This window comes from Drosophila albomicans, chromosome 3 (genome assembly GCF_009650485.2).
Source record: "Drosophila albomicans strain 15112-1751.03 chromosome 3, ASM965048v2, whole genome shotgun sequence".
NCBI classification, from domain to species: Eukaryota; Metazoa; Arthropoda; class Insecta; order Diptera; family Drosophilidae; genus Drosophila; species Drosophila albomicans.
Window position 1 is genome coordinate 13,900,043 of NC_047629.2, and position 15,141 is coordinate 13,915,183.

Below are 15,141 nucleotides of genomic sequence, written 5' to 3' on the forward strand. Positions count from 1 at the left end.
ACTCAGGTCTTAATTTTTCAAACTAAAAAGGGCTGTTATTGATTATAAATTTTTATTATTTTAAAATAACACGACTGCGCATCTACCGATACCAGGGCTTAAATACTTTACAGTTTGATGTTGACTACGCTTTGAAAAAACGCGCCAGATTCAAGCAAAACGGTTTATTTGTCAGTGTTTAAATTAGAGGAGTTGTATAAGAAGTGACTATTTTTTCTCCTGCTGCTTCTTGCGCAGCTCTTTGCACATCGCGTCTTCACTACATGCCTCGGATGCTATGGGTTTACTCTGAGAAGCTTTCTCAGCAGCCTCGCGTTCCAACTTAGCGACACCATCGCGCACAACCTTTTCGATGTCGTTTAAAAGACCCGTGGTACCAAACCGAAAACGGTCTCGTGTTAGCCAACGACTGCCCAGTGTTTCATTGACCAACGTCATCCAAGCAATCGCATCACGAACTGTGCGTATTCCTCCAGCCGGTTTGATGCCAACAATTTGGCAAGTGCGTCGCTTAAACTCCTGTATAGCAAAGATCATGACTAAACCCACTGAGAGAGTGGCATTTCTATTTCCATGCCGGTGGATGTCTTAAGGAAGTCGGCGCCTGCCATCATGCACACCATGGCCGCCTTGTAGACCTTTTATCACAAGTGGATAACTTAGAGAAGTCAACCAACTATCCTTAGCAGACTACTTACATTCTCCATCGTGCCAAGCTCTCCGATTGCCAGAATGGTTTTTAACAATGCATGTTCACCGCAGGCGCTGCGCATCAGCACAACCTCGTTGTAGAGCGCCTTCTTATCGCCAAGGAGAGCCAGTTGGCGACTTATGACAACATCGATCTCTGTGGCACCCGCTAGAATAGCATGGCTAATTTCTTGCAGTCGCGTCTGCAGTCCATATTGACCAGTTGGAAATCCTGTGGTCACCGCCGAGATGGGCACATTATCCAATTGATTCAACTGCTCAAGGGTAGTGTAAGCATCTTTGACACGGGCAGGATAAACACAGACGGAGGCACAATGAATGTCTGGGAGCAGTGTGCGCTCAAAGTATTTGTCAAAGTCGACGCACATTCGCACGCGTATCATCGCCAGCTAGCGTGGTCAGATCCGTGAGCATGAGTGCTCTCAAGGCCCAGGCGATTTCATTCACGCCTGAGACCATGCAGCGCTTCGAAATGTTAATGGCAATCTCTTCCACCTGGCGCAGTGAAATGTTTACCATGAGCAGCGCAGGATCTGCAAGGATAACGTGAAGATGTCTTAAAATCTTTATATATGGAAACTGCTTACCGAAAGGCAACGTTTTATTCACAACCAATGTCTTGGAATCCATGCTGTAAGTCCAATTTTTACTAAACTGTCTCTACAAAATAGATAATTTATGTATGTTTTGATTTTATACGAATCGTTATCAAATAATCGTCAGTTTACTGTGATTCTATTAATTCGACACACCTTCGAAGCAAGTGCAAACATTTCTCTGATAACGATTTGCATAATACATATTGTTGACTATGCAATCGACTGTGGCAACAGACAGATAAGAGCTAATTTAATTATAATCTCACGTAATATGAAAATACCAAAGGTGTTTTGTAAATTTGTGACGGGAAATTTAATTGTGCTAATGACATTATTGCTTTTAGTGGTTGGACTAGGAAGTGATCTACAGCTAGATAATCGATGTTTCGCCTATTGTTCCCAATATTCGCTCTTCTGCATTTCATATAATCTAGATATGGTTCGTTCAAAGGCAAACAGTTCCTCCTCTCCAGTAAATACACTCGATTTGGACGCGTGCTACGAGTAGAAAAGATGCTGGGTGATATTATTTTTAAGAATACACTCGTTACTTACCGATCCATGCGTAATTTTTAAGTCATCCATGAGGATACGGTCTGAATCGGATATTGGCGATGCATCGCCCAATTCAAATAGATTATCCAGTGGCTTATCTGCCGATATGACAACACGCACTCTATTGTCGTACAGCGTATCTATTAGTGTGATGAATCATCGCATTTGCGACTTGACATTAAGATTTAGCTGGGGAAGGACTGTGTATGAGGACTGTGTGAAAGAACTGTGCAATTTGCAGATAATCGCTGCCTGCCAATGGCTGTAATAAATATACGATTAAGTAGTCGAAATATAATATTCATTAGTAATAACTTACGCGATCGCATAGCTCATCGAAACTGCTGTCCAAGATCTGTCCGCAGGTGGGTTGGAATTTCAGATCGCGACCGAAGTGGGTGATTGTGCGGGGTCGAATGATGTCGTTCTCCTCGGCGCACAATATCTTAAACATGCTATTCATCTCAGAATCTGCATCTGTCTGACCTATCACAAAATAGTTGGTGTCACCCGACTGCGAAATGCGGCGGTAATCTATCGAGTCCAGCTTGGACAGCAGGCCGCGTTTCTGCAGCAATCCAATGAAGGGCAAGAAGTTGACGCGTTGTAAACCATTTTTGTACAAATCCTCGGGATGCCGATTGCTGGTGGCCACGATGACAACGCCCTTTTTGAAAAGATGCGTGAAAAGGCGCTTGAGTATCATGGCATTGCTTGGATTTATCTGTATTCGGTGACATTGTTTTAGCGCAATGGAATTGTAATTATGCAGTAGAAAACTCACCTCACAGCAATCATAGAACAGATCCATGAGCGTGGTTTTGCCCACGCCTACGCTACCGTAGACATAGAGGCCTTGAGGGGCATGACTGCCCGCATTCAAGTCATCCTCAGCGTCTTCTTCGCTGGATTTTCTGCCAAAGAGACGGCTGAGGAATCCGCCCCCAGATGAGGGCTGAGTAGAGGGCTGATAGCCCTTGATGCGCTTGTAGAGCAATTCCAGCTCCTTCATGGTATCCTTTTGCTTTTCGTCGGCCATCAGTTGACCCGACTGGACACGCATCTCGTATTCAGCCAGCGGGCACAAGTTGCGGAATTGATGAGTTGCTGCTCCAGGCAGCTGAACCCGCAGGAGGAATTTCACATGATTATGCATTGTGCCGCGCACTGCGGCGCCCACTTGGTAGGGAAACATTTTATGGCCTAAATATTGAATATGTATATCACACGGTATTTGTACACTAAAAGAATATTTTGCTGGTCAGCTTAACATGTTACATAAAGCACAACAGCATTTCCGCGTCGTCGAAACGGTGACCGCGAATTTCGCACGTTGGCATTGGCCGAGAATTTCTACAACTGCTGGCCAAAATAAAAAAAAGCCATTCACAGCGAGCGAACAGCTGTTAGTTTGTTTTGTCATTCGCATGCCTAACAGCTGTCTTGCCTGTGTTCAAACGAATAGTTCGCAGTTCCAGTTCCAGCTGGAATTGGCAGTTACACTTATTGGTTCTTTTGAAATAAAACAACTGCAATTGATTTAAATTGAAAGTTTACACATTTATTATACACGCATTACACATATAGTTTTTTGTAATAGTAAATGGAGTATATTCGTCTCTCTCTGTCTTTAACATGCCATGCGGCTGATAACCGCAAGACACACTAATTATGGCTGACTTTTGCGATTCTACATAGCTTTATACAATCAATTTGTTGACCAGTTTGCTTCTGGCTATCTTGGCCATTGACAGTCCACGGCTCGAATTCATTTCGGTATATATTTAAGATTTATAAATGTTTTGGAATTGGTTTTTTTTTGAATGGACAAAAAAATACATCTAAATATTTTTACTAATAAATTCATAGACAAGTTATATATTATATATATGTTTTGCACATCTTGCTGGATCATTTGAATTGCAAATTTTACATTTATATTGTTTCATGTGTTACTCGTAGTTCAAAGTGAATTGGACGATGCCAATTGGTTTTGTATTATTACTTATTATTTTTAAATTCCATTGTGCTGCATTAGTTTTGATATACATACATACATATACACATCTATAGAATTGTAGCAAATGTAACATACTATAAATGTTTTATGCATTTACATGTATCTACAGATATTAATTGTGACATTGATAATTATACCCGCTACCCATGGGGTAGAAGGGTATTATAACTTTGTGCCGGCAGGAAATGTATGTAACAGGTAGAAGGAGGCATCTCCGACCCTATAAAGTATATATATTATTGATCAGCGTCAACAGCCGAGACGATATAGCCATGTCCGTCTGTCCGTCTGTGTGTCTGTCCGTCTGTCCGTCCGTCCGTATGAAACACTGGATCTCAGAGACTATAAGAGATAGAGCTATAATTTTTTTTCGACAGCATTTGTTATGTTTGCACGCAGATCAAGTTTGTTTCAAATTTTTGCCACGCCCACTTCCGCCCCCGCAAATCAAAAAAATCGAATAACAAGCGTAATTTTAAAGCTAGAGTTACGAATTTTGGTATATGCAATAATTACTGTAGTAGTTATGATTCCTGAAAATTTAGTTGCGATCAGATAAAAATTGTGGAAGTTATTAAAGAAGTTGGCCGACAATCTAGCACATTGTGCCGTCTATGGTATATTTTGAATGGTGTACTATATCGATATACCAAACATACAATTTGGTATATTTTTAGTATTTTTTTAGTATTTTCGGTATATTTTGAAAATGATACCGCAATATTTTGCCTTTATTACAAATGGGTAGCGGGTATCTCACAGTCGAGCACACTCGACTGTAACTTTCTTACTTGTTTTAAAATTGTTGTGCAGGACAATTCAAAATCTGATACAGACGGTCCATGTTATCAACATGAATATCTTAAATTTGGTTTTTGGTTTTGATTTTTCCAAATCTTCGTGTAAATCGCATTTAAAAACTAATGTTAAACACATTCTGAGTCACCCGATTGGAGATAACTTATATTGTGTGTGGTAGCTCTATTCAATCTCGAAATGGTCCCGACTAATGTAAGAAACCTATAATGAGTGCCAATGCTATGCACATGGTTTCTGCGACAAAAATAATTTGTTTTGCATTCTTTCAAAAATTAGCAAATTACTTAACAACTACATAATGCAAATTGAATTTGAAAAATGCATACATACATATATTTTATATATTTTTTTTTGTTGTTTCTTATGATTTTTTTTGTTTATGAACATTAAATATTTAGTAATCGATTTGAACAATACGAATATTAGTGATTTTAAAATGCAATTCAATTAGCATTAGTTTCATAAATATAATTAATAATAAATAATATTCGGCAAACATTGGCCAAACATTCTAAAAATCAGTACAATTTATTCATATCTCATTTTGGGTTATAATTTAAATTTAATATAATTATTTTAAAAATTACAAAAATTATTGCTTTTGATTTGGTTTGCGTAATATTACTTGTCAGTAATTTAATTATATAATAATTAACTTTTCAAGCCCTGTAAACTAAGTTGCATTAATAACTATGGATAGATCTGAAATGTGTTTGAATTACGAAAAAAGAATGAAACAATTTTAAATGCATTTCGATTAATTCAAAAGAAAATAAAACAGAGTGGAAAATTAAATTAAAAGTATATTTTATATTTGATAAATTGATTTGAATATGTACAAAATATAGAGTTTCGGTTTATACAAATAATATATAATTAAAGTACTAGATTATAGGTAAAAATAAATGATACATACATATATATACAATACAGTATTCGTAATACAGCTATGAGTTATGAGTCTATTTTGTAGCTTGTACGTTTCAAAACTTAGGCGTATCGATTTTGTTTTGTTTTTGGGAGCTTTTCATTATTATCGTCTATGTAAATAATCCTTGGGATTTTGTATGCACCGAATTTTGGGGTAACCAAAAATTTAAATGGGTATAAAACTGAAAATGTCCCTCCATTTGAACCCTCCCCCGAACCCATTTCCCATCCCCAAATGGCCCCCGTCAATTTCTGCCCATGCTCAGTCGTTGTGTGCGAGTGTTTGTTGGTGGCTCCTTTAGAGCACGTGCAGATTCTCGCAACTCTTCGATTTGGAATCGCGCGTCCAGACACGTCCAAGCAGCCCCTTGACCTTCAGGCTGGTCGAGGTACGCGAGCCGCGATATTTACGTGGACTGCAGAAAATGAGAAAAACAGAAACGGAAAAGTTTGTGTTGTAATTAACTGCCGGATGGACATGGATGCAGACCAGCGACACTCACCTGCTGTGCTCCAAGCGGACCCAGCGGAGTGTTGGCATTGAGGCAGCCGGCGCTGAGCGGTGAGCATGCTCGACGCTTTGACTTGCGAATGGAACGCTTGCGAAACAGATCCCTAGAATGGAAGAAAGGAAAAGGAAAGACTTTTTGCGAAATGCTTACCTCGACTTTTCGGGATTCTCGAGCTTGAGGCGTATCTGGGACAACAGACCGACGAGCAGCTCATTCACATTGTGATTGATGCCCACCGAATACTTATATAACACAACACAAATGTCAACAAAAGCAAAACTCCAGTGCAATTTAGCAAAAAAAAAAAAACAAAAAAACAAAAATGAAGGAAAAGCACTGCGGCCTATAATTAATAATAATAATATTAATATTAATCATAATGGACTAGCATTAAATGTTATAAAGTTTCTTATGTCAGATGCTGTTGCAGCTACAAACAAGTAAGAAAGCTACAGTCGAGTGTACTCGACTGTGAGATACCCGCTACCCATTTTGAATAAAAGCAATATATTTTGCGGTATTATTCTCAAAATATACCAAACATACTGCAAAAATACTAAAAATATACCAAATGGTATATGTGGTATATCGATATAGTACCGCATTCAAAATATACCATAGACGGCACGATATACCACATTGTCAGCCAAAGCAACTAAGACCCCTAGTAAGTAGGCGTGTTTGCCCATACAAAAGTATTTCTTTAATAGCTTCCACAATTTTTGTCTGATCGCAACCAAATTTTCACGGATCATAACTACTATAGTTATTACTATATATACCAAAATAACTCTAGCTTTAAAATTACGCTTGTTATTCGATTTTTTTGATTTGCAGGGGCGGAAGTGGGCGTGGCAAAAATTTGAAACAAACTTGATCTGCGTGCAAATATAACAAATGCTGTCGAAAAAAAATTATAGCTCTATCTCGTATAGTCTCTGAGATCTAGGTGCTCATACGGACAGACGGACAGACGGACATGGCTATATCGTCTCGGCTGTTGACGCTCATCAAGAATATATATACTTTATAGGGTCGGAGATGCCTCCTTCTACCTGTTACATACATTTCCTGCCGGCACAAAGTTATAATACCCTTCTACCCTATGGGTAGCGGGTATAAAAATACAGAAAACTCAGAGCGAATTAGTAGATAAATATCGAAAGCAAAAACTAATGTTAATCGCGTTTAAGAAATCTACATATATATTGACTTGAGAACTAATTATATACACATACATACATGAATAACGCTAACTATATTAGTTAGCTAACGCACTAGGACAACTACATTATACGTATACTCCAATAAATAATAGTCAGGAAAAATACAAAACAGAACAAAATGGAAAACAACAACAACAAATGCTAGCAATATTTTTTAAATATAGAGATACCAATTTCAATATCATTGCAGTGCATCACTGCCATGCGGAAACGGGTTCCCCAAATTGTCTTCTTTGATGATATATTTGTAGTTGGTAATGCAGCAAATAAACAATTTACCAATCTACGATGTAACTTATGCAATAACAACAATAAGAACAACAATTTCGCAATCAACTAAACAAAAAGTCTTCAAAGCAAAACCAGATGATAAAAACACAAAAAAAAAATGATAGCACTATACCCAAAAATTGCAAATAGTTTAGAAGCAGAGTTAAGGAGTTTTTTACTATTTGAAAACCAAAACAGTTCAAGTATTATTAATAAATAAATGAAAATGAATTGATATGAGAAATTCACGTAGCGCACTGAAATCAATTATATATACATACATATAGCACACGTCATTTTAGTCTAACTCAAACTAACTAAAGCCTAGACAAGACACACACACACACACAAACCTTCTATATACAACCGTAGCCTATGTAGTTGTTGTTTCAAACAAATAAAAGAAAAAACCGAGCAAACAAATTTTTTGTAGCCTTAAGCATAACACAAAGTGAAAGCAAATACATTAAAATGCAAATTCTAATAAATTTACAAAATCAATTAACTAAACCTTAATATATACAACTATATAAAACATTATTAAAAATGATAAATCAATAAAAAAAATAAAAATAAATACAAATTACATTTTGAGACAAAAAAACAAAATCCAAATGAGTTTTAATACAACCCCTTTAAAAATTCTTCCCCAACAACTTGATTTTGTAATATTTATTGTGTATATTATTATTTTATTATACTGCATTGGGTCTGGCAAATACAAATGTTTATAAATAATTTGATTTTATTTCTTGGTTTATTCCTCTTCGCGTTTGTTTCGGTTTTACTTTAAGATTTATATAAACTTCGTAAATGTTGGCGACATAATCGAATTGATTTAGCATTATCACCTTGATTTCTTTCTTTAATTCTTGTATATATTTAAATATTTAAACTTATAAAATAGTTTATTTCATTTATGCACGTTTGTATCGTTATGCGCGTGTTATGCAAAACTAAACAAACAAAAACCAAAGCAAAGCAAATGCGTCACATTAAAAAAAAAATTAAAATACATTGCTGTAAAAAAAGATTAACAGCCACAACGAGTGGGGAGATGAAAGGAGTAGTAGTAGATTCATCGAAAAAATCAACGAATCACAATGAGAAATAAATCACGTAGTATATTTAAATATATGTATGTATTGTATATATGTATGTTTATGTATATATTACACGCCATCATCGGTTATCATCCAGTGTGTATAATCTTGCCTTACACAATGGTAACTAGCAAACTAACTAAATGTACACAAAAATATTATTTTATACGTATGTTTTTTTTTTTGCATTTTCTCGTTTTTAAGTTTACAAAATTTAGAAATCACGCACGACACATTTCACATATACAATGTTGGATTCTTTTGTTTTTGTTTACTTTAAGGTTTATTTAAAATTGTAATTGGATTTCTATTGTTATTTTGTATGCTGTGAATAATTAATTAGTTACACATACATATGTAATTGTTTGTTTGGTTTCATTCTGTTTTGTTTTTTTTTTTCGTGTTTAGTTTCTGTACTTTAACATTACGCTTAGTGTTGAAATGTTTTCACTAATTTGGGTTTGCTAATATTTGTAGCTAAATTTATTACGATTATATTTTTGCTTGAAATGAGAGAGAAAAGTTAAACAAAAGATCAGCTTCCACTACCATCTAAGAGTTAGTCACTAGCAGCTTTTCACAGAAGCGGCTATCAGCTATCGGCTATAGGCTATTGGCTGTCGGCTGTCGGTTATCGGCTATGAGCTATAGCTATCCCCAAGTGCTGGCATCGGCAATGGTTGTTTTGTTCGTACATCGTCTCTCCGTCTCTCTAATCCTAGCAACAACCACTATTAGCTGCACCACCCGCACCGCCGGATCCGGGCAAAGCTGGATTTGTGGGCGTTGCCTGTTGGCCAATTTTGATGCCGTTTGCCTGCAGTGACGAATTAAAATGATAAATTAATTACTGTGCTATGTATGTTGATTGTTAATGCCTCAGAGCAGCAGAACATACCTCATTGTTGATGTCAAAGACACCCTCCTGTATCTTTTCGTATATCTCTTTGGCTGTATTTATGAAAGCCTCCTCCACATTGGCGGCTGTGCGTGCCGAAGTCTCCATGAAGACTAGACCATGCTCGCGTGCAAATGCTTCGCCCTCCTCCTTTTTCACCTCACGTCGCGAGTCCAAATCGCTCTTGTTGCCAATGAGCATAATCACCATGTTTGAGTTCGAGTGCTGACGTGCATCCTCCAGCCATGTGGTCAGATGATTGAAGGTCTCTCGCCTTGTGATGTCATAGACAAGCAGAGCGCCGGCAGCGCCACGATAATATGAGCGTGTAATTGATCTATTAAAGGAAAACAAATAATGTTATAGCGAATGTTTTTTCGTTGATATCTTAACAAGGAAACCCACCTGAAGGCTTCCTGGCCAGCTGTATCCCAGATCTGCAGTTTGATTTGTTTGCCATCAATGGTAATCATGCGTGCACCAAATTCGACGCCAATTGTTAGATCGTGCACCGGTTGGAAGCGCTTGTCCGTGAACTGCAGCAGCAGACATGATTTGCCAACACCTTGAAGACACAACAAAAGAGGAAAAAGAAAACCGATTTAGTTGATGTTGATGTGCGCCAAAGTGAAAGTTATCTTGAGCAATTTCACAAAGCGAGACTAAGTATGCGGCTAAACCAAACGGCTAATAACTATTATTACAAATTGCTAATACATTTCTCAGTTAAGAGTTCAACAAAATTGTTCCCCATCTCTCTCACACGCTTTTGGAAATTCATATTTTTCCCATTAAGCTCGTTCCAATAGGAATCACACAAATTTGCAGCGACCTCTGCAGTTTTACAGCTGCTGTTCTTATCAGATCTGTACACACTTCACTCAAATAAGAACGAAAGAAAGTTGCGATAAAAAAAAACACGAGTGGAGAGCTGACGAACGAAATGAAAGCAACAGCTGGTGAAAATAAAAAGTTCCCTTTACATGAAGAAAACAGTACATACATACTATATACATACATATAAACGCAGCTGATAAGCAAAATGCAGAATTGACTTTGGGCAAAAATTGCAAATTTTACAGGCTTAAAAGTGGGGGTTGCTTGACCGTTCAAAAGGTTGACTCAGCGACTGCAAACATACGCATCTTCATAAACAACCACCCCCACCCCCATCACCAACTGTTAACTTCAACAGTCACTCAGTTAGTGGGTTGGAGTAAACGAAACGCCCGCACCTCTCGCTGTCTCTCAACATAGCGTAGAAGAGGCGTTGTTATGGTATTATTGATTTTTCCTTTTTGCTGCGTGGGCTCCCCAAACCCACACATATGCACACTGTCCAGGCGGACTTTAAACGACTAGTGGAGAGTAACACTTGATTGTCACAACGCAATTTGCCCTTTCATAGCCTTTGTTTTGTTGTTACCACTGCACAGCAATCATTTTGTATGACAAATGCATAAAATTTTCACTCTCATATGGCCAATTGCCAACATCTGCAGCAGCCACGAAAACAGCATTCGCCACTTACCAGTGTCGCCAATGATGATATATTTGAACAAGTAAGCGTAGGACATTTTTGCAATTAATTAATTGTGGGCTGGCTAGCGCTTATTTATGAATGTAATAATTAGCCAATAATAATAATACGCAATTCCAATACGAATGAGATTTGCAAGCTGACTGATGATGATGACTGGTTTCGATAATCGATAATGTCTTATCGAAGACACAGCTGCTGTATGCCCTGGTATTCTTACACAGGGCTGCATAACAAATAACGAAAAGAGAGTTGCCAGCTAGCAGTGCTATGTTCGTATCGGTTTATCGATAACCAAGCCCTATATGTATGTATGTAGGCAGTTTTTGTCAGAAATTTTCTCGCACAAAGCGAAGTGTTTTCTAGCTCAATTTAATAATGAATTCAATGTGAAATGTGTAAAAAACGAATGTAGTTGTTAACTATTGATTATCAATTCGAAACTGCTTGCATTTTTTCGGTTCTGCCACGAACACAACACTGCTAACGACGCTTGTGAGTAGAGAGCGTTCGCGACAATATTTCGCCTGAGTTGGTTGCCTGGTAAAATTTTCCTCAACTTGCTCCAAAAGGCGTAAGCAAAGGTGTGTGCGTGTGTACGTGTGCGTGTCCGTGTGTATATGTGTATATGTTGTTTTGCTCCTTCCGGATAAGGCAAGGTGAAACATGAAGATGGCTGACGGCTCGACAATATTGCGTAGGAACCGACCAGGCACAAAATCAAAGGTAAGCACAAAATATATTTTATATACAAAATCAGAAATTATAATCAATTTTGTTGGCAACAGGATTTCTGTCGCTGGCCCGATGAACCGCTCGAGGAAATGGACAGCACACTGGCTGTGCAACAATACATACAACAATTGATCAAGCGTGATCCCTCGAATGTGGAGCTCATACTTACAATGCCCGAAGCACAGGATGAGGGCGTGTGGAAGTATGAGCATTTGCGGCAGTTCTGCATGGAATTGAATGGTCTGGCCGTGCGTCTCCAGAAACAATGCTCACCCTCGACATGCACACAGATGACGGCCACGGATCAATGGATCTTCTTGTGTGCGGCACATAAAACGCCCAAAGAGTGTCCTGCGATCGATTATACCAGGCATACGCTGGATGGTGCCGCTTGTCTGCTCAATAGCAACAAATACTTTCCAAGCAGGTAATAACTTAGCATTGTAAGCCATCCAACTAGCCACATAATGTGTTCAAGTGTTCAACTCACAACCCACAGAGTTTCGATCAAGGAGTCGTCGGTGACGAAACTGGGATCGGTGTGTCGACGTGTCTATCGCATCTTCTCGCATGCATATTTCCATCATCGTCGCATCTTTGATGAGTTCGAGGCTGAAACGTATCTATGCCACCGATTTACGCATTTCGTCACAAAATACAATCTCATGTCCAAGGAGAATCTGATTGTGCCCATCAATGAGGACGAGAATGCTGCACCCGGCGAGAGTGAAGCCTAAACAACATCTAACAACAGCAGCTGCAGCAACAACTCACAACCACAACAACAACAAAATAATAGTAACGAAAAAAGAATAACAAACAAAAAACGTAAAGCATTAAATTCAGTCATTCATACAGAACTCACTTACAACATATTTATAATATATATATATATTTACTAATAGCTTGCATTAGATTCAAATGTAAAACGCATCAAATTTTTGTTTATTGGATAACACACAAAACACACACACACACACACACACATGCAGATCAGAAAGCGTGTAGTCAAGAGAGTTGCGGGTGGAGAGAAAAGCAAAAAGAAAATGTGGAAGAAAATTGCAAATTTTTTGTATGTAGTTCAAACGACAAATACATAAAGCAAAATAGCATTAATGAATTCAAATCAAGCAAATTGATAAATCCAGTTTCTCCCCCACCCACTATACAAAAGAACAAAAAGAAAACTCCCTTTAATTCCGTAAAGTTATAATTATGATTATGTTTAAATTCTTATTTTAAATAAATTATATGTAGACACTCAAGAACAAACAATAACGACATGAAAAAGAATACGGACGTTTATCAAGACGGAACCAACTGCGAAATTTGGCCAAAACATAGCAAAAGAAAAAAAAAATGGGAAACGTGAATGGAAAACGCAGATGTACGATAAACTAATAAGTGAATTTTACTATCAAAAACTATATACAACAAGAAGAAAGCATAACAATAAATGGAAAGAGCAAAACCCATAGCCAATTGTCCAGATCCTCATGATCTCTTCTACACAATGTTCACCTCCAGCATGCGTTGTTGCGCCACCAAGCGCTCGAATCCCAAACGACTCAGATCCAGTGTCTTGTATTTACCCTCTAGTATCAACTCTGAGATGGCACGTCCCACAGCGGGTGTCTGCTGAATGCCGTGGCCACTGAATCCAGCCGCAATGTAGAGATTCTTGTAGTGCGGATGTCGTCCAATCACACCATTGGCATCGAAGCTATTGTGATCGTAGTAACCAGCCCAGCTGCTCTGCACCTTGACCGACTCAAAGGCAGGCACACGACTCGCCAATGTGGGCCACACATTCGACTCGAAGTAGCCGTGATCCACATCCAAAGTGTCGCACTCCGGTTCCTCGTCATCCGCCGGACTGCGACCGCAAAGGAAATTACCACCCAAGCCATCGCGACGGAAATACGTGCCATCGGGATCGATGGTAAGCGGCGTTGCCAAGCCAGGACAATTGCGTCCCTGTGTATTGAACACATAGACATAACGCTTGCGCGGTTCCACGGGCAACGGCACTTGCAGCACATCCTGCCCAGTGCCAATGTTCGCCAGACGGGCCACCTGACCCGACTGTGCTCCTGCGGCCAGCACACAAGTATCGAACTTGACCGCACGTTGTTGGCCATCGCCAGTGGACACAACAACGGCAGAGAGCTGACCTGCGTCATTCCACTCGAAGTCATTCACCTCGCCGGTGGCAAATTGTGCGCCATATTCGCGTGCCTGCTTTTTAAAGCCCATGAGCAGTGCCCAGGGGTCAAACCAACCCTCCTTATCCGTGCCATAGCAGCCCAGCGCAATGTCCTCGGTGGAGAGCCAGGGAAAGCGCTGACGCAATGTCTCCGGACTGAGGAGCTCGTTGCAGGCGCCCAGTTCATTTTGCAGCTTCGAGTTGCGGCTCAAAGTGTCGGCGCCTTTGTCGCTGGCCAAGATGAGATAACCGTGTGGCTGAAAATTCAAATCCACATCGCCCAAGTGGTTGCGGCCATTCGAAATGAAATCATAGCCGAACAGCGACATCTGTATGTTCTCGGCCAGCGAGAACTGTTGACGCACGCCACCCACAGAGAGCACAGTGGAGGCGCTGGTATACTAAGTAGTAAAAATTGAGTTATTTTGTAGTTAAGAAAATCCCTCTGTAGCTGCAACTTACGCATGCATCACGCTCCACAACGAGCACGCTGAGTTTCTGGTTTTGCGTTTTACATTTCAGCCAATAGGCCGAGGAGGCGCCCATGCCTCCGCCGCCAATGATGAGGACATCACAGCGGTCAGGCAGCGCATCGCCGCAAGCAGACGAGGCAACAACCGATAGCTGTCGTCGCAATTGCTGTTGCAAGTTGGCCAAGCGCAAGAAACGTCCCAGTCGCTGCATTTTTTCACACTGATCGCACGCGACGAGCAGAAATAGCCCCACATCTCGAGCCACTCTAGATTAGATTCTAGGTTCGCACTTATCTAAAGCGCTAAACAAACTCAAATAAAATAACAATACACAGCTTAATAATATAACAATATAGCTTATCTACGACACGCTTATCACAAATTATTAAACCGGGCGTTATATTTTCAGGCGCACTGTTTGATTTTGGGGTGCTCCAAAAAAAGTGCAGAGACGTGTTGTAGAAAGTGGTAAAGGGAATTTGCCAATTTAGAGAAGAGTGAAAGATTGAGTAAATTGAGATTCCTATTACCTCATAAGCTAGTT

At 39.3% G+C, this 15,141-nt stretch overlaps 3 protein-coding genes and 2 pseudogenes across 4 annotated transcripts; 1 reads left to right on the forward strand and 4 right to left on the reverse strand.

Moving 5' to 3' along the window:
- Positions 1 to 35: 35 nt before the first annotated feature.
- On the reverse strand, positions 36 to 1,517 carry LOC117570645 (deoxyribose-phosphate aldolase-like; annotated as a pseudogene).
- Positions 1,518 to 1,578: 61 nt separating this feature from the next.
- Positions 1,579 to 3,291, reverse strand: LOC117570643 (putative ATPase N2B; annotated as a pseudogene).
- Positions 3,292 to 9,128: 5,837 nt separating this feature from the next.
- On the reverse strand, positions 9,129 to 11,341 carry LOC117566902 (ras-related protein Rab-2A). The gene is made up of 4 exons (XM_034246521.2): positions 11,175 to 11,341; positions 10,049 to 10,208; positions 9,644 to 9,980; positions 9,129 to 9,562 (listed from the first exon to the last, which is right to left on the reverse strand). Exons 1-4 carry the CDS (start codon positions 11,218 to 11,220, stop codon positions 9,464 to 9,466), a joined length of 642 nt encoding a protein of 213 aa, XP_034102412.1. The 5' UTR covers positions 11,221 to 11,341; the 3' UTR covers positions 9,129 to 9,463.
- A 139-nt stretch (positions 11,342 to 11,480) lies between these two features.
- On the forward strand, positions 11,481 to 12,778 carry LOC117566901 (MOB kinase activator-like 4). 2 transcript variants are annotated; one of them, XM_034246519.2, is made up of 3 exons: positions 11,481 to 11,909; positions 11,972 to 12,345; positions 12,397 to 12,778. In XM_034246519.2, the coding sequence occupies exons 1-3, from the start codon at positions 11,850 to 11,852 to the stop codon at positions 12,653 to 12,655; spliced, it is 693 nt and encodes a 230-aa protein (XP_034102410.1). In that variant the 5' UTR covers positions 11,481 to 11,849; the 3' UTR covers positions 12,656 to 12,778. The 2 variants fall into 2 exon arrangements, with proteins under 2 accessions (XP_034102410.1, XP_034102411.1); XM_034246520.2 differs by having other exon boundaries at positions 11,484 to 11,909; positions 12,418 to 12,778.
- Positions 12,779 to 13,306: 528 nt separating this feature from the next.
- Positions 13,307 to 14,851, reverse strand: LOC117566895 (FAD-dependent oxidoreductase domain-containing protein 1). Its single transcript, XM_034246510.2, has 2 exons — positions 14,587 to 14,851; positions 13,307 to 14,525 (listed from the first exon to the last, which is right to left on the reverse strand). The coding sequence occupies exons 1-2, from the start codon at positions 14,806 to 14,808 to the stop codon at positions 13,425 to 13,427; spliced, it is 1,323 nt and encodes a 440-aa protein (XP_034102401.1). The 5' UTR covers positions 14,809 to 14,851; the 3' UTR covers positions 13,307 to 13,424.
- Between the last annotated feature and the right edge of the window lie 290 nt (positions 14,852 to 15,141).

Bases quoted from the DNA above. Each gene is read 5' to 3' on its own strand.
- LOC117566902 (XM_034246521.2), bottom strand. From the start codon at position 11,220: ATGTCCTACGCTTACTTGTTCAAATATATCATCATTGGCGACACTG. The intron at 10,209-11,174 runs GTAAGTGGCGAA...TGTGTCTTCAAG, and splicing joins TATCATCATTGGCGACACTG to GTGTTGGCAAATCATGTCTG. The intron at 9,563-9,643 runs GTATGTTCTGCT...TCGTCACTGCAG, and splicing joins TCTTTGACATCAACAATGAG to GCAAACGGCATCAAAATTGG.
- LOC117566895 (XM_034246510.2), bottom strand. From the start codon at position 14,808: ATGCAGCGACTGGGACGTTTCTTGCGCTTGGCCAACTTGCAACAGCAA. The intron at 14,526-14,586 runs GTAAGTTGCAGC...TTTACTACTTAG, and splicing joins TTGTGGAGCGTGATGCATGC to TATACCAGCGCCTCCACTGT.
- LOC117566901 (XM_034246519.2), top strand. From the start codon at position 11,850: ATGAAGATGGCTGACGGCTCGACAATATTGCGTAGGAACCGACCAGGC. The intron at 11,910-11,971 runs GTAAGCACAAAA...TGTTGGCAACAG, and splicing joins GACCAGGCACAAAATCAAAG to GATTTCTGTCGCTGGCCCGA. The intron at 12,346-12,396 runs GTAATAACTTAG...AATGTGTTCAAG, and splicing joins AACAAATACTTTCCAAGCAG to TGTTCAACTCACAACCCACA.